The sequence below is a fragment of the Sphaeramia orbicularis genome, chromosome 15 (assembly GCF_902148855.1).
Source record: "Sphaeramia orbicularis chromosome 15, fSphaOr1.1, whole genome shotgun sequence".
Lineage (NCBI taxonomy): Eukaryota > Metazoa > Chordata > Actinopteri > Kurtiformes > Apogonidae > Sphaeramia > Sphaeramia orbicularis.
The window spans coordinates 12,663,519-12,689,337 of NC_043971.1; the positions used below are offsets into that span (position 1 = coordinate 12,663,519).

Consider the following 25,819-nt stretch of genomic DNA (forward strand, 5'->3'; position numbering starts at 1 on the left):
GAACAAATCTAACACTACTTTGACTGAATAGTATGTGACTTGAAGCTTTGGTAACGCAAAGCTTTTTGAAATCATATTTTACTAATGTTGCCAAAGGTAATATTATTTTATTATCCTGTTGAGTCAAACCAACATGAACAGGACATCTTACAGCTGTAGCCATGATGTGTCCCAATGCTTTTGTCCATATAGTGCACAGGTGTCAAACATGCAGCCCAGGGGGCCAAAACCGGCCCGCCAAAGGTTCCAATCTGGCCTGTGGGATGAATTTACAAAGTGCAAAATGCAAAAATTGCCCTGAAGATGTTAACAGTCAAGGGTATTAAACTCAAAAATAACAGCATAATAACCTAGAAATAATGACTCCAAATTTTCTTCTTGGTTTAATATGAAAAAAAAAAAAGAGACAATATGCCTGTAAATAATGGCAACACCAATTTTTTTTATCTTTGATTTATTGCAAAGAACATTAAATCTGATATCCTTTAACAATAAAATGTCAATAAATATGAAACAACCTGGAATGTCTAAAGAAAAATAAGTGCAGTTTCAACAATATTCTGCCTGTTTTGTGTCTTGGTAGATGTGATCTGTAATACACGTGTAGAAATCATAAGTTAAGGCATAATATTGGTAAAATTGTACTTGTTTTTCTTCAGAAATTTCAGTTTTTTCCAGTTATTCACATCTTTTTTGTTTTGGATAGAAACAGTTTCATCATCTAATGTTATTTTTTGCACTAAAAAATTTGGAGTTGCCATTATTTATAGGCTATTCTGCTATTATTTTACTGGTCCGGCCCGCTGGAGATCAAATTGGGCTGAATGTGGCCCCTGAAAGGAAATGAGTTTGACACCCCTGATATAGTGTATGACGGTTTCAGGAGTCTTAAAAGTCTTTTTTCCCCAAGTATATGGTAGACCCTAAGACTTAAAACTGTAACTACATTAATCTGATAGACAGGCCACATTCAGAGCTTCCATCAGAGGACACTGATACCCAGCGCCCCCCCCCCCCCAATCCCACTCAGCTTGTGGTCATGTCCTTCCCTTGTGTTCGCTGAAGCAGTGTTATGACACTAGAGAAGGAAAGACTATCAGCTTGTAAACAAGGGTAAATTTAGCTCGCACTCGGTGTGACCGCTTGCATTCTCCATCGTCGGTGAATACTGTAAATGATCGGGTTTGTATGTATGGGTGTCGCAGACAGAAAACGAGAAGCCCACACACAAGATGTACTATATGTGTGGCCAAAAACAAAACAGACTAGACTATTTCCTGGGTGGTTAGGTAATGATTTGGAAATATTTGAGTTGGGTTTATCGGTCATCTGTCGGCCTGGGAGATGTTTAGGTTTACAATTTTTGCCATCACGTGGAACGGAAAAAGAAGAAAAGAAAAAAAAAAGTAATGTTGCATAATGAAAGCTTAAAAATAGGAGCAGATGATCTAAATCTACTAAGTCAGAGGTCATTATTCTGTGTTTCTCCATGTTCCTGGAGTAGAAATTACATATGATTAATAATAACACACAGGGTAATTACATTATTATATTACAGCTGTGAAATAAATTGAATTAAACCGTTACAATAACAGCTTATGAGCGGCAATAATGAGAAAGCCCCTGGAACTTCCTCCATCAACTTAAACACACATGAAGTAATGCCGATCTAAGATTATCATAGCAAAGCTGCAGTCTGTGTTCCATGATTTTAATAGGTTTCCCCTGTTGCTTCCGTTCGTGCAGATGCGGTCGCTCGGCGGTGTATCGCACCAGAGAGATGGCGGCCCGGGCCCTGGTTCCCTTCGTGCCGGTCACCCAGGTCCCATCCACCGTCCACGGTTTACTGCAGGAGCTTCCTCCAGAGCTCGGACCCAGAATGCAACACAACCACATCCACGGGACTCTGCTGCAGGTCAGCACCAACACACACCAACAGAACCAGAACAGGATGTAGTGGATGAAGTTATTTCTGTTGTTTACAGTTTCAGAAATAGTTTAAAGAGACTTTCGTGACCAATTTTTCCATCAAATCTCTTAAACCTCAGTCATAGCCTAAGTATCACGAATCTGTAAGTCTTTCTGTGATTACTCACCTGAATCTCTTGCATTACAGTGAAGAATTTCTCAGTGTCATCCACCATAAATAAACCATTTGTTTACATTCAGAGCCGGGAGGTCACTCGGGCATCTTCGGAATTTTGTTGCGATGTGCACTGTGGGAAGTGAAGGCTCACACAGCCACCTGATGGCGGCAGCTGGAACAGACACGACGCAGAAACAACACGAGCTCTCTTCCCTCTTTGCGTATTCCTCCAGCCGTTTCTGCGTTTCAGCCGTTTTCATGTCGTGTTTCATGTCTTGTTTCATCCACATAATATATCGTTGTGCTGCTGCTGCCACTGTCAGGTAGCTGCACGAACCTCCCTTTCCCACAATGCACGTCGCGACAAAATTCCAAAGATGCCAGAGTTACCTCCCGGCTCAGTTTGTAAACAAATGGTCTTGTTTATGGTGGATGACACTAAGAAATTATTCACCGTAATGCAAGAGATTCAGGTGAGTAATCACAGAAAGACTTACCGATTGGTGATACTTAGGTTTGACAGATGTGATGAAAAATTGGTCACGAAAGTCTCCCTCACCTTTAATGTATTTCATTACATTTGATTATTTTCTTGCCTTTTTTTATCCTACATTGAAAGACACCTATCTTGAGACTCAGAAAGTGAAGAGGTAAAACAAAATTTAAATGTAGTTTTTTTAGAATGAAAAGCTAAATTTATAGTGCTTTTTCAATATGATATGTACTTTTAAAAAAAAGGACCAATAGCCCTGTATCTCACCAGCATGTTCTATCAAGTATCAATACCAACTTGAATTCATGAGGTTGTCAGGTTCTGCTGTTATGTTAAAGTCCTGTGGTCTTGATGCTGGAGATCAATCGCCCAATAGAAGTGGGTGGTACTTTCACTGGAGAACTTAACTAATTAACCCTGTAAAGCCTGAACCGTTAAGTCATTGACAGAAAATTCCAGTTCTTTGAAACTGGAGCCTTTATTGGTCCTTCTGAACAACCCCAAGAAATTTTTTTCAAATAGCAATTTCCATGCATGACTGTCAATTTTGTATCATATTTGATACATCGGGTCTCAATGCTCAAATATTATTCTTTTTGAACAAACCAAAACATAGTATAACACAAACATGTCTAACAAATTGGTAATTCCTTTTCAAAATTGTCAAAGTTCTGCTTCGTTCCTCATTAATGACAATATTTCTGTAACACTGGAAAGGCCTCTGGTGAATGAATTCCTCCCCCCTGGTGGATTATCCATGTATTGCATGTATCTAATCAGGTTTTTTATAGGGTTGTTATAGGGTTGAAATCAAAGTCCATATATGACTTCCTATCAGTTCTCAATAGTAATTATATTGATATCTGTAACCATTTCCATTTTATAAATCATCAAAATATGGCCTGTTATGTGTAAAGGCAAATTTTTAATATTTTGAAAATTCAAAAATCCATATTCCTCAAAGTTGTGAACAAACTTTTTGGATCTTGTCCCAAGGAAGCTACATATAAAATGTGAAATACCATACCATACCAACTTTATTTATAAAGCACTTTAAAAACTTTACAGCTGGCCAAAGTGCCATCCACGAATCATAAAACAAGGGAATAAATAAGTAAAACAGTGATAACACAAGATACAAAGTGGGCTAAGAACAACAAAATACAACCATCATAAAAACAAGGACAAATTCAAATCTGGTAAAAACAACACAGGAAATAAAAAAAAAAAAAAAAAAACACATCTCAACTCATTGATGAAAAGCCAACGAGAAAAAGTGTGTTTTTAGATGTGATTTAAATACAGGCAGGGACTGAGCCTAACATCTAAAGACAACTGGTTCCACAGCTACAGAAAAGGCACGGTGCCCACAAAGTGAATCCGACCAGTAGTTTCATCAGAGAAGATGTTTGAAGAAATGTATTTATTTATTTTATTTAACCTTTATTTAACCAGGTAAGTTAGTTGAGAACTGATTGTCATTTTCAGTAACGACCTGACCAAAAGACAGCACACAAACAGATTACATATGCAACAAACAAACAAACAGGATGGACAACAGAGCAGATTATATTTATAACAAATCACTCAATGACATATAACAAATTAAAAGGCTAAAAACAGGTGCAGTAGTCCTGAAGAATGTATCTCACTGACCTTTTAAACGACGACAGCAGTAGGAACAAGGTGAGTTTTAAGGATCGTTGCAAATTGCTAATTAAGACGATAAGTTAGCGAGCTAAAAAAAGTCACATTTTTAAATTACTATATTTTGATTTTCAGAATTTTGCACAGACACAGTAACAGATAACCAGACACAGTAACAGAGAACCAGAGAGCATCCCCGTTATCATATGTTACCAATTTTCTGTCTGCCAAGTTATCAGCTCTGTTATTATTTTTTCACCCCCTGAAAAAACGATGTTTGATCCTAGAGTTGACATGAAGAATCTGAGTGGAATCAAAGTAAGAACAGACCAGTTTCTGTCATTGTAATAAACACATAGACAAACACACACACACACATCAAGGTTATTATCGTTAACGAAAACTAACGAAATGACGAAAACTAGAATTGTATAAACATTTTTGTTAACTGAAATGAATAAAAACTATAATTAAAAGAAAAAAAACGCTAACTAACTGGAACTGTATTGTGTTCTTACAAAACTAACTAAAACGTATAAAAATTCTGGATAAAATTCCCTTCGTTTTCATCTTCTGTCAATGTTGGATTGATACGAAAGCAGTTTATTTCCCTCAAGCAATTTTAGCTAGTGGCACCATATGATATTTAACAGTCCGTCACTTCTCATCACTTGTGGTTTAGAGTCGTCTTCTCGTCCCCACTCTACCTGGAAACATGGAGACTGAAGTTGGGAGAAAGCAGCAGAGTCCTGTCTGGGATTTATTTGAATTCAAGGTTCAAGGTTACTTTATTTGTACCTGTAGGTAGATTTGTTTTGCAGTCTAGGTGATTGCTTTGATATTACAAGACATACACTGAACATGTAAGACAAGTACTTGATCGAGCTTACAGACAGAACACAAAGTGCTCAGTGTTCCACCATTCATCAGTATAGCAGCATGGATAAGTAAAAGAATAAAATAAATAAATAAGATCAAATAAATAAAAACAAGATGCAATAGAACACAATAAAAACCCAGACATGATAAAAACAGTCTGGGATAAAAACCAGGATAAGAACATAAAATTTTAAAATTTGAAGTCACAATAATACTAAATAGAGCAAAGAAATAGAATAAATAAAATAAGTTAGTAAAGTATAATGTCACTATTTCTTATTGAGCTCAGTGACAGCGACAGGAACAAAGCTGTTTTTATAACGCTGTGTCTGACCGAACCACGCCACTGAGGTCTGACCGAACCACGCCACCAGGCAAAAAGATAAAACAGACTCAATAAAGGAACGATAAAACAAAGTTAAAATGCTTCGGTCAATGTGGAAGTGTGCCAGTTTCCTAAGGCAGTGGAGGCGCTGATGGCCCTTTTTACACACAGATCTGCAGTTTTCATTTAAACTCAGTTTTTCATCAATTATCATCCCAAAGTATTTGTACGATTGCACTTGCTCAATAGTCTGACCTTTGATTAAAGTGACTCCGTGCCCGTCCTGTTGTTTTCTAAAATCAAAGATCATATCTTTTGTTTTAGATATGTTCAGGTGAAAGTAGGACTCCTCACACCACTGGACAAAGTCATCAATGACATGGACGTGACTGGTCTCCCCCTCTTTGAGTAGGCTGACAATAACTGACTCATTGGCATCATTCGACGGTTAAGAAGATAAAAGATATTAAAAAAAAAACTAAACTAAAACTAAGCATTTAGAAAATTAAAAACTAGCAAACCTGCTCTAAAAACTAATTAAAACTAACTGAATTAGAGAAAAAAAGTGAAAACTAAACAAAAATTAAACTATAATGACAAATCCAAAACTATTATAACCTTGACACACACACACACACATATAACTGTTTGTTTTGTATTTCTGTCAACTGAAGGACCAATCAACTCTTGTCTATGAGCCATTTTGGGAAAACAGTACCAAATACACCCCATGCTTTAGAATGGTCAATCACAGTTATACACACTATTACAATACATAGCTTATTGTGAGGTACATATATATTTATAACTATGAATTAGTATTAAACATGTCGTCTTTATGGTTGATAATATATTGGACCATGGCAGGACGCTGTTTTCTACTCTCTAAAACATTACTGGGAGTAATACGTTTCTGAGACTGTGGCAATGATGGTATTTCATTACAGACATTAACAGCATGCGCTTTAATACGTACATCAGGGCTCTGAAGTATGTACGCTATGCTTGAGAAAAGTTGGCGACCACAACAGCGAAAACAGAAGTGCCTCTGTTTGTTGCATTAGAAGTAAATAAGTCATAAATACGATGCTTTGTTGTAGGGATGGGAGATCGAACCATAAGATCATAAGATCACGATGTTTTCAATCACAATCATGATCCTCGAAGTGAACTATCTGTCTTCTCGGGTTTGAAATGTGCTGTTGAGTACTACAGTCCAGACAATGGAGTTCTCTATTCGCTCAATTAAAACACAATGTTTTCGTAGCCTGGGAACCAGATCTACATACTGTATCTGCCTGAGAAAAAAACTTTAAGTGTAGTTCCCATTAACTCTGATCTCCACTTGGCTTCGATCTGGTTCAGATACACATGATGGTTTATCTAATACAGGGTGGGTTCAGTGTGGTTTTATACGATAACAGGGCCGCTGCTGATTCAGGGTCAGCATTAGCTTTATTTATGTTTTCATTTACTTATGTGTTTATGTATTGAAAGTCAGTCAGTCCTATCCTTGAACACAATAAAATGTCCTTGAATATACATGTAACTAAATCTATCATGCCATGTATCACAGCTCATGACCCCATTTTAACATCACAAATTTCTGGCGACCCCAGCCATTCAAAATGAAGACTTTTTTTTTTTTTTTTTGCTAAAATTAATTTGGTTTTGGTCATGTAATAGTTTGCTATACTATGTTGCAAATCAACAGTAATTTTAGACAACATTTAATCTATATAGTGTATATTACTATGGATGGAGGTAGAAACCCCAAGTGTAGATTACTGCACAAAGTGAGAATTTATTTTCCTTCGTCAAGATATGTACAGTCAGCTTGGATTTACAAGGCTGACAATTAATACTGAACAAACAGTAACTCGAACTATGAATTATGAAAGAGCTGCAGCATCTGAAACCGACCACAATGAACATTTGACAGATAAACGGTACCACAGTGCTTCAGTTTCAGCTTCAGAGTTTGTCATGTCTTTTATGTATTTATGTATTCTTGTATGTATTTATTCATCTACTACTTTGTCTCTTTTAATATTGTGCACTGATATGAAGAAGCTCCCCCAATTTTGTTGTACAATGTATAATGACAATAAAGAGCATTCTATTCTATTCTATTCTATTATGTATGGATTGTCTCTCTCAACTCACCATGTATTTTTTATTAGGCAAGGCAAGTTTATTTGTTTAGCACATTTCATGTACAGGACAATGCAAAGTGATTCACATAAAAGTATCACAGGAGAGGCATAAAAATACATTTAAGATGAGAGATTAGTACAGTGTTTTTCAACCTTGGGGTCAGGACCCCACGTGGGGTCGCCTGGAATTCAAATGGGGTCGCCTGAAACGTTGATAAAAATAAAAAATAAAAAACTTACTAATACTAATCTCTCATCTTAAATGTATTTTTATGCCTCTCCTGTGATGCTTTTATGTTTTTTGTAATGCACTTTGAATTGTCCTGTACGTGAAATGTGCTTTACAAATAAACTTGCCGTGCCTTGCCTAATGCATATCCTGACCAAGGAAAATAAAATTCTCACGTTGTGCAGTAATCTACACTTGGCTTTTCTGCCTCCGTCTATAACAATATACATTATATAGACTAAATGTGTCTAAAATTAACATTTATTTGCAACATAGTATAGCAAACTATTACATGATCAAAAACAAATTAATTTAGAAAAAAAAAAAAAGTCTCAGTTTTGAATGTCTGTGGTTGCCAGAAATGTATGATGTTAAAATGGGGTCACGAGCCAAAAAAGGTCGGTAACCACTGGATTAGTATTAATATTAGTAAGTTTTTTATGTTTTATTTTTATCAGTTACACTGGTCTACAAGGAAAATGCTTCCAGAATAAAAGTAATGAAATTTTACCACATGAGAGTCACTGATAAAGAAAAATCAAGTCAAAAATGCTGGTTGGCTGAACTTTCCAAGATACAGCCTTGGGTCAAAATGTGAAATTCAAGAATTAACGAGAGAATGGGTTTGACTCAAAAGGAATATTTGTCTCAGAGCTACAAGATCTACTTCAAAACACTGTCTGCACATTAGAATACATTCACTTTACAGGTTCTATTTAGTGGAAGATTTATACAAGTATTATATAAGTGTACATAAACCAATATATAGGTGTAATAACACTTAATCATATACCTTGGAAAACATCAGCAAACCGGCACTTTTGTCATTTATTTTCCAATTAATCTTATTAAAATACATAACATTTAGCACATTTAATCTCTGAAGCAAATCATTTCTAAAAAATTGTAGACCAGTGTTACCAAAAATTTCAGGCGACCCCATTTGGATTCCAGGCGACCCCACGTGAGCTCTCGACCCCAAGGTTGAAAAACACTGGTCTAGTCACTTCAAACATGAACATCTTGACAACTAGGCGTGAGAGGTTTGCACAATGATGAAATATAATATGCTATTACTAATGCAGTTATCATAACATGTGAAAGTGCACCCACCCCCCCTCCCCCCCAAAGATTATAGATATGGTGGATTGAGCTCCACACACACAGAGCCTGTCCAGACAAGGCAGTTATCGCAGGGTAAATACCAGTGTTTAGTTCTGTCATCACACTCTGACAAACACAACCAAACAGTCTGCCGCTAATATCAACACACGCCGTGGAAAAGGGGAGAGGGAGTTTCCCAAGCCTTTTACTGAGCGCCACGGACGGGGTCGGCCGGCGGGCCCGGGGGGTTAGCGCCGGCGGAGCCCAGCTGAGAGGTCAACGCAGGAACTGTAAACTGCATCGTTTTCCTCAGCGTTTGATGAAGCACTTCTGGTTTGATAGCGGTCTGGGCTGCAGGGAGGTCCGCCGTGGGATGAAGTCAAGGATGGAGAGGAGGAGGGGAGGTGGACCTCTTAAAGGCTTAGAGGAGATTTGAGGAAGAGAGTGGGTTTTAGTTTGCTTTCCTGTCGCGGCCGCCGTGTGTGGAGCTTCCCCAGATGTCCTCCAGTCTGTTTGTGTCTTCACCTCTCGTCTCCATCCATGTCCACTGTGTCTTTGTGTCTCTGTTCTCCTGCTTCCTGTCTCTCCATCATATCTGCCCTTTTCTGTCCCGCCCTCTCAGTTTTACCCTGGAGGCAAAAGTGGGTCCAAACCAATTTACTTATTTATTTACTTTTTGGACATGCCTTCATTTTAAGTAATCTGAGTGATATTTTTTATACAGTGTTTTTGCTGCTAAACAGAACAGAGCTAAACTGAGTTTCATTGTTCCTGTGACAGTGACAATAAAGACCTATTCTATTCTATTCTATTCTATTCTATTCTATTCTATTCTGTTATTTTCTGTTCTGTTCTATTCTGTTCTGTTCTATTCTGATCTGTTCTATTCTGTTATTTTCTGTTCTGTTCTATTCTATTCTGTTCTGTTCTATTCTGTTCTATTCCATTCTATTCTGTTCTGTTCTATTCTGTTCTGTTCTATTCTGTTATTTTCTGTTCTGTTCTATTCTGTTCTGTTCTATTCTGTTCTATTCTATTCTGTTCTATTCTATTCTGTTCTATTCTGTTCTGTTCTATTCTGTTATTTTCTGTTCTGTTCTATTCTGTTCTGTTATTTTCTGTTCTGTTCTATTCTGTTCTTTTCTGTTCTATTCTATTCTGTTCTGTTCTATTCTGTTCTGTTATTTTCTATTCTATTCTGTTCTATTCTGTTCTATTCTGTTATTTTCTGTTCCGTTCTATTCTCTTCTGTTCTCTTCTGTTATTTTCTATTCTATTCTATTCTATTCTATTCTATTCTATTCTATTCTATTCTATTCTATTCTATTCTATTCTATTCTATTCCGTTCCGTTCCGTTCTATTCTGTTCCATTCTATTCTATTCTATTCTATTCTATTCTATTCTGTTCTGTTCTATTCTATTCTATTCTATTCTATTCTATTCTATTCTATTCTATTCTGTTCTGTTCTGTTCTATTCTATTCTATTCTATTCTATTCTATTCTATTCTATTCTATTCTATTCTATTCTATTCTATTCTGTTCTGTTCTGTTCTGTTCTGTTCTGTTTGCTCATATGCATCTCAAACTTGTTTCTTTCATGACAAAAAGGACAAATCACATGGAATCCACATTTGAGGTCGGATTGGAATTGATAAGAATTTAGACATTCCTGTTCCATTGTCAATTTTCTTATTGATTCTCATTGGATTAGGGAATAAACTACTGTACAAATGGCTTGGATTGCATTAACTTCTTAACCTGCTGAGACCCGGCAATGCCTTTTGGTCCTCTGTAGGGGTAATAGTTCCACAGCTTTACTTAAAAATGTCGTCCGCTGCGAAGGAAACTCCACAAACTAACCCTAACCCTAACCCCATCATATGGCGTGTAGAATAGAATAGAATAGAATAGAATAGATTAGGCTTTATTGTCATTGTCCTCCATGTTACAGTGAAATTTGTTCAGGATGCCCTTACCAAAGTGCAACAAATAAATAGCAATAAATATAAACATAAAAACAACTAGAAGCACTCGGAGAGCACAGACCTCCGCCAAGGCTGATCAGTGGCCCCCCCTGTGGGCCCCCCCACCCCTGATCACCACCAAAATTTAATCATTTCTTCCTTATCCCATTTCCAACAAACCCTGAAAATTTCATCAAAATCTGTCCATAACTTTTTGAGTTATGTTGCACACTAACAGACAGACAAACAAACAAACCCTGGCAAAAACATAACCTCCTTGGCGGAGGTAATAAATATAAAAGCACACAGTGTGTTATGTTAATAATGTATAGTCAGCATTTATCCTCAGACACAAATAAGTAACAGGCTACAGAGGTGTGGTTAGACTACTTATAACTACACATCTGGGTTTTTTTTTTTCAACTTTATTTAAATATCAATTTACAAACTGTCAAACATTTAACATATAACACAATACATGCAAGTGAATACAGATATAAAAATGAAATACAAACAAAATCAATATATGCACGAAATACATTTTCAAGAATTCATATACAAATAAATAATAAATAAATACATAAATAATTTCTCACTTAAAATTTAATCAAATGTTAGAGGAAACATTAAATAAGTTACCATAACTAACAAGCAATGTCCTATTTTTTTTTTTTTTATTATTGACAAGTTTTTTTTTTTTTTTTTTTCTTTTAACCCTAACAGACTTTCCTTAATGACATGACTTGATGCCGTCTACTAAATGTTAGCTACAAGCAGATTCATGCAACTTTTTTTCCTCATACGCTTTTCACACCTTTCCATAGACTTTAGTTTTGAGTCACTGAGAAGCGTTTTGGTGGTATGGTGTACATATTTGCAGGGACCATCTGCTTTTCGGCTTTAAACCGTAGGTGGGTCGGTAGGTCGGTGGAGTGCTGAAGATGATGGAGGCAGATATGTAAGGAGTGTTTGGCTGCAGGAGTGTATGCAGGTGAAGTGGTCTAAACAAAGAGAAACAGAGATAGAGGCCTGAAGGGTACATGTGGAGAAGAGTGTGTGTGTGTGTGTGTGTGTGTGTGTGTGTGTGTGTGAGAGAGATAAGTAGGTTAAATGTTCATATGTCACCAAACTGAAGGAACAGAAAAACAGGAGTGAATATATAAAGAAACTGTAAATGTCTGAATGTTTATTATTGTTAATGAAAATGGATGAAATTATGAAAATCCATCCATCCATCCATCCATCCATCCATCCATCCATCCATCCATCCATCCATCCATCCATCCATCCATCCATCCATCCATCCATCCATCCATCCATCTATCTATCTATCTATCTATCTATCTATCTATCTATCTATCTATCTATCTATCTATCTATCTATCTATCTATCTATCTATCTATCTATCTATCTATCTATCTATCTATCTATCTATCTATCTATCTATCTATCTATCTATCTATCTATCTATCTAATCATTCATTCATTCCTTCAATTGATCCTTCATCTGTTCATTCCTTTTTCCTTCCTTCCATCCTTCTATCTGTTCTTCCATCCATTCTTCCATCTATCATCCATCCTTCCTTCCTGCCTTCAATTCATCCTTCATCTGTTCTTCATTCTTTTTTCTTTGTTCCATCCATCCATCCATCCATCCTTTCTTCCTTTCATCTATCCACCCACCCTCCCGTCATTCCATTCTATCTATCTATCTATCTATCTATCTATCTATCTATCTATCTATCTATCTATCTATCTATCTATCTATCTATCTATCTATCTATCTATCTATCTATCTATCTATCTATCTATCTATCTATCTATCTATCTATCTATCCACATTCATTCATTCCTTCAGTTGATCCTTCATCTGTTCATTCTTTTTTCCTTCCTTCCTTCCTTCCTTCCATCCATCCATCCATCCTTCTAACTGTCCTTCCATCCATTCTTCCATCTGTCCATCCATCCTTCCTTCCTTCCTTCCTGCCTTCAATTCATCCTTCATCTGTTCTTCATTCTTTTTTCCTCCTTCCATCCATACATCCTTCTTTTCTTCCTTCCTTTCATCCATTCATCCATCCACCCTCCCATCATTCCATTCTTCCTTCCTTCTTTTTTCCATCCATCCATCCATCCACCCACCCACCCTTCCTTCTTTCCATCCATCCATCCATCCATCAGTTAAGAAATGTAAAATAAAGAAACTAATGAAAATGCAAAACTACTACAATCCTACACCTTTGTATAAATACGAGGGGTTTGTTGAAGGGGTTTAAATGAGACAAACTTAAATGCAAACAAACAGAAACAGGTGATGTTATTAAAAAAAAATAAATAAATACACATCTGAAACTACGGGAAATGAGGAATGAATCAAATCTAAGCAATAAACATAAAACTAAACGGAAATCGTACATAAAAGGTCAAACTGAAGTAAGGATTAATGAGAAATGCAAAACTCATAGAACTTTGATGTATATGCACAAAACGTGTATAATACACACTGTTGTGTCGTTAACGCAGACATGAAGGACACCGTGTGGAGCTATGGGAAATGCCTAATGTATGTTAATATGCTTCAGCGTCTGCGTAACAGGTAGCAGATGTTTTTGCTCGAGGGAGAAACGACTTCCTCTGTTATTGTCAAAGAACAACTGTTAGTGGGCCATGTGTGGAGCTGGGAACCATCACAGTGGCTGAGGCCGACTCCACCACCCAGCCCACTTTCTCACACAGACAACAAGCCTCTCACACAGATATATTACACTCAAAGGTTTCCATTCAGCCCCGGTTTGATGGAAGGTTGAGTTTCTTTCTCAACATGATGATCATGGGTTAGTCTCACATAACCAGACCAAACCGATGGGTCTGACACCATCCACTGTAATAGTAGTAGTTGTTTATTCGGTCGTTAATTACTTTAAACAACAAACAAAAACAACATATCTATTGTTCCATATATGATGCAACCGAAACCTTTTTAGGCTCATGACGCCATTTTAACATCACGAATTTCTGGCAACCCCAGACATTCAAAACGAAGACATTTTTTGCTAAAATTAATTTGTTTTTGATCGTGTAATAGTTTGCTATACTATGCTGTAAATAAACGTTAATTTTAGATGACATTTAGGCTATATAATGTATATTATTATGGAAGGAAGATTACTGCACAAAGTGAGAATTTTATTTTCCTTGGTCAGGATATGTACAGTCAGTCCAGCTTGGATTTTCAATGCTGCAAATTAATACTGAACAAACAAGAACTGAAACTATGAATTATGAAAGAGCTGCAGCATCTGAAACTGACCACAATGAACATTTGACAGATAAACAGTACTACAGTGCTTCAGTTTCAGCTTCAGAGTTTGCCATGTCTTTTATGTATTGTGATTGTCTCTGTCAACTCACCCTATATTTTTTTATTAGTTAGGCTTTTTTTTGGGTTTTTTTTTTTAATCAATTACTAGAAATTTCAGGTGAACCCATTTGAATTCCAGGTGACCCCAAGGTTCAAAAATACTGGTTTAGGCTGAAGTAAAGACTTATTTTGCCTAAACCTATTTACAATTAACATAATGTTTCCACATGAATACGAACAAACAAACACATTTTTTTTCAATGTAATCTTTGCTAAATATACAACAAAAGAGAATCCATATTTCATTTAATTCAGGTAAATCATGTCCTTATCTCAACTACCAATATTGATCTTAGTCTTTTAAACAAGTACTTTCTTTAGTCAATCCTGAGCTCTATATTTTGAATAATAGTTAATTTGTACATCTTTTTTAAAAGTTTTAATTGTTTTAGACTGTTTGAATCGATCTTCCAGGTCATTCCAAAGATTAACCTGTCTAACGGAAATACATCTACTTTTTTTATTTGTTCTTGCCTTTGCTTTTTTAAAAATGCCGGTTCCTCTGAGGCTGTACTGACTTTTCCTACATTCAGATATCTCCTGGATGGAAGGAGGGAGAAGATTATTGTGTGTCTTGTACATCACTACCACTGTATTAAGGTCAACAAGATCATGTATTTTCACTAAGTTAAGCGCTGTCATTATGGAATGGGGGTGAAAGTTGTCCTCATTGTTGGCCAGTTCTTTAAATGAACTAGTCTTATATTGGGTGGTTCTGACCACATGATGCATTTGCAAAAAAAAGAAAAAGAAAACTGTTTTGGTGAGACGTTCATGAGGAAACACACCATATAAAAGAGAATGTGACATAAAAAGATGTGTTCCTGTCAAAACTTGACATTTTCGTGGACTTTCAAAGCAGTAACAAGCAGACAGAGGATGAAAGGACAGTGACAGCCCTGCCATTGTGCCACTGAAAACGTTGCACATATTTTTGAAGCGTACATCCAACAAGCCTGTCTAGATCAGACTAAAACACATACTGTACAGCACATCCTTGGTTCCATTTAATTGGCTTGTTACTGTAGCTGTGGCTATTGTAGTTTTCAAGGTTCACCAAACTGGCCAAATTGGAAATAAATTTGCATTTTTCTGTCTTCAGACACAAACACACTGACTTTTTTTTACCACTGTTACTCTGAACAGACTTGACCTTGCACTCTTTTTTTGTATGGACTATATGGTAATCGGAGAGCCCATTGGCATGAATTTGTGACAATTTTGATGGAAATTAACCCATAAAGACCCTAGTGCTACTTTTGTGGCAGTTCTCAAATGAATTTTTCTTTCTGTTTAACCTTTCTTAAGTGATTTATCACCATTTATTATGATATTATTCTCTGTATTTTGCACTTTTTAAGGTATTTTCCAAAATTAAATTTACAAACCATGTTCTTTAATCATCATTCTGAAGTAACATTTAAGGGTTATTATATCAAAAACAGAGGAAACTTAAGAAAAAGGGACTTTCCCAGTAAAATATATCATTAACTGAGCATAAAAACAAGTGTCTCCATCCACTGTCATTGATCCAGCTCCGTGGGTTTTACTGGTGAATCAATGTTGTAGAAGATGACGATGTTTCCACGTTCACTACGGAGCCTCTGAACGTCCAAATGGGTCATATCTGATGACCATGAAAAGATGACAAACTGGATTGTATACCAATTATTTACATGTATTGATTGGATTAATGGATCAACAAATATTGAACATTTTACATTATTAGATGGTTTTGGATGCTGGTGGCTGTTTGGGTCTTTATGGGTTAAAGTCAAACGCAACAGTCATCAGATCTTTGGAGAATGAAAAATCAATTAAAGAAAGGTGATGAATGATATGAATTATAGCTCGTGATCATAACGGTTTCTTGGAATAATGAGACCAGCAGAAGGACATGTGTATTTCTACTTAAATCAAGCTTTTATAGCCTTCAAATTGTTGCTATTAACTGTGTATAAATGAATAAACACACAAAAAAAAATGTACAGGTAATTGAAGGCATTGCCTGATATAAAGTAATTATTCTTTGCTCTTCAACAGTATATACCTAATAAAACCTAATAAAAAGTTAAATAATTAAATAAATTAACAAATTTTAAAAAGTTATTATTTTTAAAAGTGACACGGTAAGGCTGGAATTTTTTAAAGGAATCCATAACATTGTCAACCTTTGCAACTAACAATTTAAGTGTTTTTTTTTAGTTTACATTTAACTTAATTTGGTTAGCCGACATAATGTACAGTCGTGGAAAAAATTATTAGGCCATCAAAAGTCATCAAAAACAATGATTATGCAATCAAGTACTAACTCCTGTGTGTATCATGTGACTAAAACAGACAGAAAAGAAAACATGGAATGCCTAAAAGCACTGTTTTTGTCAGTACAGTGCCATAGACATTGGTGTAAGAACTTAAGAGATTTTGGTTATTATCAAGAAAACATGGAAAATGGATAGATATCAGCTCTGAAATTAAACTACTATAAGCTATTTTTGTTGTTATCATGTTTGTCCAAACAAATGTACCTTTAGTTGTACCAGGCATTAAAATGAACCAGAAATTGAAGAAAACAAGGGATGGTCTAATAATTTTTTCTGCGACTGTATATGATTCCCCATACGTATAATTATTTGCATTCAGCTGTTTATATTGTTAACGGTTTTATGTTATTCAGTGGCATCTGATGTTGAAGCTGCAGATTGCAACCAACAAAAAAACCCAATTTAACTCCTACATTTGCCCCCAAAAAAAAAATACAAAAAAAAAACAAACACGGAAACCCCTTCATTAGAATTGGTCATGGTTCTGTCTGTTCTAAGCTTTTTTAGTTGAGGAGATATTAACTCAGGTCTGAACTAAAGTACGTGACAGTAATGCACATGAACACTGGATGCCATCTGCTATAACATGAAGGAGAAGGAAGAAACATGGTGGAGTCTATGGGGAAGTCTGCTCCCTCTGCAGATGTAAGCTATTCTAAACTTAAAGCTAGGGTAGGAGATGTTTTCCTGGAGCATTTTTTTATTATATTGCTTAAAATCCCCTTCACACCCTGATTGCAACCAATTAATTAAATGCTCTAACATAAAAATGAAATTTTTTTGTCACCTGTGGAACGAACAGGACTGAAAAATCACCATCCTATCATTTTAACCGGCCCATCGAAATGATTGAATGGTGATATGTCTATCAAACTCAACTGCCCTTTGTCCCTCCCCCTTTTGTGAGTACAATCCGGTACTCTGGAGGGAAATCTGAAGAAAGGAGTTTGGTCTTTTGAATTGCGTATTTTCAAAATGTCGCTTGCTCGAACCATTTTTCCAGGATCTCCTACCCTATCTTTAATTCTGTGTACTAGGTTCTTCCAAGCCCCTCCTAAATCTGAACATGCTCCTTTTGTAACACACAGACTGAATGAAAACCAGCTTCATTAGAAGAGGGGTCGCCAACAAATTATTCAACTCATCAGCGGAATAACAGAAGTGTGTATCATGTCTTGGATGGAAGCAGTGACTTGTTGGAGTCTCAGCAGAAACTGAAACCTATTTGATGCTTAAAAAGGGACAGAATTGCCAAGTTTTTATACAAAATGACAAAAAAAATAGCTCAAAGATCCAAGGGAAGCATACTGAGCCTCCGCAGTTCTCTATGAAACCTTTGGATAATAATAACATATTAGAGTTACATAATCAGATAAGACAAAGCTAACAGGCTGATATTTGATTTTATATGAAAGGCCCAGATCTGATTTATTGCTTTAACTGGAGGCAGCCCTGATTTCTGGACGGCCTGAGTAAGACCACTGTCTGATAAATCATCTCAAAACACACTGGAAGCACTTCAGTCGCTCCAAACTCGTGTTGACACAACCTGAACCAGGCTTAACGAGCCCATCGGACGGACCGGCTCTAACCCAACCCGACACCGAACTCCACTCTCGACACGCGCCAGCAACAGCGCCGGCCCACAGCGCCTGGTACGGGCCAGACGTATTAAAGCTGCGGCCTGTGGCGGTTTGAGGAGGGCCAGCTCGGCGGTTGTAATCCTTTGTGTGTTTCCACAACAGAGGCTGAACAGGACGGAGGCTTGTGATTCTGGAGGATTCCTGTCTCTTTCTCTGGAGGCTGCGATAGCATTTTTTTTTTTCCCCTCACTAATGCGGTTCTCTCTGCTCTGTTTCAGTAATATTTTGCCTTTTTGCCCAGTGGTCTGTTTGGGGTTTCTGAGAAAACTCTCATGCTGAACCAGAAAAGGAGTGTGTGGGCCTAAAAGTACCGCCAGACTGATTATATAATGTGTCAGGAGATGTATGTAAGGGAACCCAGGTCTTCGATACCAATCTCCCACATCAGTCTGAAATGCATTTTAAGAGTGGACACGGTTCATCGATGAAGCACATTTAGGTCCACCAATATCCTCTGTTCTTTATCTTCTTCACGGTCTCTCCTGATGAGATATTTTGCTTCGTGGTCTTTATGTAACCTAAGTATGAAACTTGCAGCCAAAGTTTGGTGTTGAGGTTATGAAAGCAAACTTTGTCAGTTCTGGGATATACCTGGAAGCGAAGGAAATATCTGACAGTTCATATTTTCTTTCTTTTTCCAAAGTCGAGAGTTAGCATCAGAGCTTGTATGCTGCTTCAGTCATCGTTGCAATTTTTTTGATGCATATTTACAGAAATATTAGACTAGTTCAGGGGTCACCAATCCTGGTCCTTGAGGGCCAGTATCATGCATATTTTAGATGTTTCCCTCTTCCAACACACCTGATTCAGAGGATAAGCCTATCACCAAGCTCTCCAGAAGTTTGATAATGACCGTCAGGTGTGTTGGTAGAGGGAAACGTCTAAAACATGCAGGATACCGACCCTCGAGGACCAGGATTGGTGGCCCCTGAACTACTTAAATGCATCAAATATGGACTTATGTTGTTACAGGTGTGACAGAATCCAAATTTAGCTACAGAACTTGAAACAACATATTCAGTTTGGATACTCCCATTATCCTTCTTTCAGATGTTCCCATTAAATGTGGGATATTTCAGTATTATTTGTGTTTTTTGTCCATTTTTCTGAATAGACATTCGATTTTTTTTTGTTTACTTAAATTTCACTTAGTAAAAAATATACACATAAATACATGTTGGTTAAACATTGTGATGGATGGTTACCAAAAACCCTCAAGGGGCTAAACAAGTGGCAACCTCCAGATTCCAAAGATTACTTACAACTTCAATTTAAAATATAGAAAAATATATTTGCAAGCTGCACAAAAGTACATTTGCTACAAATAAAATTCCAAGATATACCAAACTTGGAAATGTATCCCATGTGGAAAATGACAATCACTCAGGAGCAGAGTTTTCACAGCTTTTTTAAACTGAATTTGAGGAAGCTCCATAAAAATTGTTGGCAAATTCTGTCCACATGACCTTCGGTTTACAAAATATATCCCTTCTGTCCATGCAACAACACAAAAACAGCCTCAAACCAGCACAAATGCTCATACAAGCAGTCACTTGTATTGGATTTCAACCCTTTGAAACCATAGATAATACTTGCAGACACAGAGGCTTTAATCTGTCATGAAGGTGAAAGGTGAAGCCTTGTTGTAAACTGAAGTTTGTTTAAGTGTTGGTTGGGGTTGTGGAAGTGTATTCTTTACATGATGTGGATTTGCCCATAACGCTGGTCTGGTCCATCGCCCAAAGATTTTGGTGTCGACCTCAGTCTACTGCAGGTCATACACTGATTTATACACCCAGATTTGATGTTTCAGGTGCAGCTTCATTACACAAAGCAACAACAGATGTAAGAAATATGGGATATGATGCCATCATTTTCCAATTTTTACCCCTTGGCCCCCGAAGGGGAGGCAAGGGGTATTGTTTTTGGTTTGGTTTGTTAACACTCTAGCAGCAAAACTATTGGTTGAATCCATACCAAATTTAGTTTATAGATTGCCAGTGACCCAGAATAGATCTCATTACATTTTGGGAACAGAAGGTCAAAGTTAAAATTTTTTATGAATTTTTAAAATATTTTTTTCCCCATTTATTTATAATGGGCAAAACTTCAAATGTCCGTAGCAGCAAAACTATTGGGTGAATTCCTACCAAATTTGGGCTATAGATTGCCAGTGATGCATAATAGATATCATTATATTTTGGGAAAACTACATCAGAGTTTAAATTTTTTAGGAATTTTTTGAATAGCTTTTTTCTTCCCTCATTCACTTATAATGGGTGAAATTTCAAATGTGTGTTTGCAGCAAAAGTATTAGGTGAATTCCTACCAAATTTGGGCTATAGATTACCAATGATGCAGAATAGATGTCATTATATTTTGGGAAAAATAGGTCAAAGTTAAAATTTTTTAGGAATTTTTAAAATCATTTTTCTTCTTCCATTTATCGGTGTATTGGCTGTCCGGTTGTCGTCTGTTAAGTGTTTAACTGTGGTAGCATGTTTGAAATAAATGTGAACGAATGAATGAATTTACTTATAATGGGTAAAATTTCACGTCTATAAAAACATCAATTTTTTTTCAATTTATGTTTACGCGCATTTGGCAGACGCTTTTTTCCAAAGCGACTTACAGGGGAAAACCAATTAAATCACTCAATCAATCAAATTTTATTTATATAGCGCCAGATCACAAAAAAGTTATCTCTTGACATTTTATATATAGAGTTGGTCAAAACCAGACTCTAAGTCAATTTACAGAAACCCAACAGAATTTACTTCAAACTTACACATATATAGAGGCAATTGATATGCTGACATCAGCACACGCATAGACATGATGACATCAGCTGGATCGATGCCAAAATAAACTACAATATGTGCGAGGGGCGGGGTTTGTTGTGCCTGACACCACTTGTTCAATTTTTTCTCGGTCCACTTGGATATGCACAAACCGTAGTTTAGAAAATCACTTTAAAAAACAGTTTTTTGTGATATTTGTTTTTGTTATTTAAAAGGTCGTTTACGTGTGGATGAGAGGAATCTGCATTAGTGTGAATGGGGCATTAGGAGAAGTCCTCCTGTTACTTGTGTTTACGGCACATGTTTCTTGCCTGTTTACTGTCAGGACAAATCCACTAGGCCGGAGGTGTGAAGTCCAGACCTTGTACCAGTTACCGCCTGAATAGTGTTCATCATCACCCCACTTAAATGTAATTAATTTCCCCTGTTGTAAATAACACTCATAAATCCTCTCTGTTCCTGGAAGAAGGATCCCTCCTCTGTGGCTCATCCTGAGGTTTAGGGGGAGTTTTCCTTCGCCCAAGCCCAGGGTCTAAGGGCAGAGGATGTTGTATATTGTACAGACTGTGAAGCCCTTTGAAATGTTTAGCTACAAGATAAGACTGAATTTTTCAAGCTGGGGTAGACATGCACAGACAAAATAAAAGCTCACATTTCCAGTCAGATGGAGACCCACATGCTTTTTGCTTTAACCCTTGAGATATTTCAGTGACACGTGCTGCTGTTCCAGTGTCATAAAAGCTGCTGTGAGTATGTGCTGGTGTTCCTTTTCTTCAGTGATTTTGCTTTGTTGTGTGTTTCACGGTCAAAACAGGATGGAATAACAGAAAAAGACAAAGAGAGGAATTGAAGTTTGACAGGTTTTTACTAAATAAGGCACTCAGAATGGACATCAATAAGAGATTTAGGATGTTGAACATGAACTGTGAACTGGAACACACTGAACAACAACAAGTATTTATGTTTTGGCCTTTTAGTTTTTGTTTTGGGGCTCTTTTTTTTCTAAATCAATCCAGCTGCTTTTTGGTACCTGGTTGAACTCCAAAAAACGCAGTTATACGGTCAAAACTCAGTAAAAAGTAAAAAATAAATAAATGAGAAACACTGCAAACAACAGTAAAAGCAAAAAAACAAGGAAAATGGTGTAAAAAAAAAAAAAAAAAAAAAAAAAAAGCCCAAACCTATTTTTATAGCAAGTCGTTTTCACTCACTGTTTTGTGTTTTGGCCCCATTACACAGACAGCGGGGAGCGCACTGAGCATGCTCAGATGTCTTTGGAAAGCACAAGGTCTATTCTATCAGCATGTTTGGAAATGTTTCCTATTGAGGAAACAGTTGAATTTTTATGAATATTTAAAACAAATCATGTATTCAGGACGCTCATCACAGACGCTAGCGCCTAAAGGGTTAAACATTGTTAAATACCTGTATATCAACATATTTTTTTAAACACACAAACTCCAAAAAACGCAGTTACATGGTCAAAACTCGGCAAAAAGTAAAAAATAAAGTATAGGAGAAACACGACAACACCGCAAAAAACAACAAGGAAAACGGTGTAAACAAAACAAAAAAAAAAGCCCAAACCTATTTTTATAAGAAGTCGGTCTCACTCACTGCTCTGTTTTTTGCCTCCCATTACACAGGCGGTGAGGAGTGCACTGGGCATGCTCAGATTTCTTTGGAAAGCACAAGGTCTATTCTATCAGCACGTTTGGAATTGTTTCCTATTGAGGAAACGATTGAATTTTTATGAATATTTAAAACAAATATTTTTAGAACGCCCACAACAGACACATTAGGGGTTAAATATAGCAAAAGACCTGGATATCAACATCCACTTTTATACACACAAATATTGTAATGCTGGCATCTTATAAAAAGGTGATTGGTGGAGTTAAAGACGGTGGATATGTCTAAGAAGTTTGAAAATGTGTAAAAAAGTAATATATTTATGGAAATAGGAACATCATCAGTGGAATTTTAATTTTCATCCGCCATGTGAATAGCTTTATTTATTTATTTATTCATTTATTTATTTATTTATTTTATTCATATATTTATTTTATTTTATTTGAATATTTAAAAAAAAAAAGAAATAACAAGGGGAAAAATGTTTAAAAAAGTAAAAAAAAATAATAATAATAATAAAAATACACTTAAAAAATTAGCAGAATGAAGTAAATATATTGTGTTTTACAGAGTATTGGCAAAAACTGTCTCATCATGTGCATGTGAATGTAGTTTTATCATTCTTGTTTTACTAAACAATGCATTGCAGACACATTAACAGACATGAATATATTTCCTTGATAATATTTCAGTGTGGTTCAGGAGATGGATGATAGAGCTGAGAGTATGTGTCTAAATTTAGACAAGAACGAGTACTCATAAGATGATGGCTGAGGAGTAGGAAATAGTCTGTTAATAAAATACATGTACAGTATATAACAGGAGCGTCTTTGCTGTCATCTTCCATAAAAACCATGGAAAATGCTAATAAAAATCATGCGCTGCTGTAGAGCCAGACCATCAGAGCTCGTGATAAAAGGCTAAAGAAGGCTGCGCTTACACACCGACACGCACTTATACATTCCATGATGCAAGGACAGAAATACGTATGCCTGTAGACATAATGGAAATAACAAACAGCTCATTGGGGGCTCGTTGCGATGCTCTGCTCTAACGTTTTTGAGAAGGATGTAGTTATATTTGCATGCACACAGTCGAACACACACCACTAAATTACTCCGTTGTCACGCCCATGTGCATAAGCATATGGGAGGGAGTTCGAGTCGGTGTCTAGAGTGCATATGTACGCTTTGTTTGTGCAAGAATACTGCTATGTAGAGTACGAGAGTGTGTTTATTTCTTTTTATATTTAGCCCGTCTTTATTGGGATCTCTTTTTGCCTAATTGGGCGCGTCCACACTTTGCCTAACCTCTATCCCAGTTTTTATGTGAATGCCGATTTATGTGTTCCTTTGTGTATGTGTTTTACTGGACCAAGCCATGAATTGGCATGCAATTATTTGCACTTGTATGTTGTGTGTGTGTGTGTGTGCGTGTTCGCTGCAGCGTGTGGTCAGTCTGTGGTTGCGGCAGTGGGAGGGACGGCAGGGCAGGCTGATAACAGAGTCTGAAGGGACCTCACATCCACCACCACTATTTTTACCGGACCCAAAAGAGGAGGAAGACTCGTTGCAACATATGCACAGTTAAACGCCTCACTAGAAAACAAGGCATGCAAATAGGCTGTGATATTTTTTTTTTTTTATGTACTCTCACCAAGCCTTGGCTCAACCCAGAGCTGTGCATTGGCAGCTCAGTAGCTACGTGCAGATATAATGAGTCAGTATTACTTGTTTAATAATCCTGTATTTAATATATTGTTTATTAAGACTGAATATATGGAAAAAACTGCAGTAAGTGTTAGATATTAGTGCATGCTACTTTAATTTGAAAGTGGTTTAAAGATTTTTTTTTCTTTTTTAAGTTAGATATATATTATTTGTTTATTTTTATTTATTTTAATAGTTTTTTATATGTATAATTCTAATTCTAAGACCCAGACTGACTCAGTGGTCTCATAACTCAGCCTGTTGCAAACATCACATTGACTCATCACTGTTGTTAGAGCTGACCACAGTCACTCTACATAATTAAAATCTTTAAAATTCACTTACATACAGTAAAACCAGGTAATTGGAGCCAACATGAATGACATATGTTGTATTGTTTTCAACTGTGTAATGTTTGACTTTGGTTCATTTAATGATTAATGATTGATGAATGATATTTTTATACTGCACCCACCTCTTATGCTATAATTTAATGGTTAAATGGAGTGATGAATTAGCGGCAAATAACTGTTTATTTTTACTTATTATTATTTTAACTTTTGAATTTTGATCTAATATTTGAGGAACTCCATTTTAATAGTGATCCATTCATGCAATGAATTTAGATGCAAAGCCAAACATCAGGTTTGTGCTTTTTTCCCCCCCAAAAAAGGACAATAATTTGGTTTGATCATATTTGCAATTTACAAATTGGAAAAAAAAAAAGAACCTCCACATCTTGATATGTGACAGGTGTGTTGAAGAAAGGAAAATGCTGGAAATATTGCTGCACATTGTCTTTCTTCTCTTCAGTTTAATACAGTGTTTCAGTCCATTTTGACCTTAATCAGGCCATTTATTTTAAAATATATTCAGTTTTCTGAACTCTGAGAAAAATTTTGATCACTAAATTTAATCATTTGGATTACAGGTAACAGTGGGGGGAAAAAAATCATGATTGTGGCACATTTACTTATAATGGACACCTTTTATGTCTGCAGAGTTCATGAATTAGTTGCATCCTCATTCACATAGCTGTATATTTTAGAAATCATCTAATGGTGAAGTTGAGGTTTCACACATTTAAATATCCTTCTAACCCTCTGGTCTTTATCAGAACACCCTTCTGGGGTTGGCAATAATAACCGATTCAACTCTAATCAACAGTTGAAAGTTGACTCTGGAACAACCTGCTCTTTGTGTGGATATAAACAGCTTATTTTAAGGAAAAGAAAATTGGCTATTGTTTTTTGGTGATTATTCACTAATGAAAATCTTATATGAATCTTGTATATGATATTTTCTGTTCTTGCTATTAGATCCTCCTAAAACCTGCACACTAGGCCTTTAAATGATAACTGGAGTAGTATTTGTATCATAAGTAATACATGTGCCAATAAGAG

General features: G+C 36.3%; 1 protein-coding gene across 1 annotated transcript in view; it reads left to right on the forward strand.

Annotated features, from left to right (window-relative positions):
* Positions 1-25,819, forward strand: part of thada (THADA armadillo repeat containing) — a 285,860-nt gene that overhangs the window by 125,256 nt on the left and 134,785 nt on the right. The window contains exon 29 of the mRNA XM_030156371.1: positions 1,747-1,915. Within this exon, the coding sequence (XP_030012231.1) occupies positions 1,747-1,915 (169 nt within the window). The remainder of the gene's footprint in view (positions 1-1,746; positions 1,916-25,819) is intronic.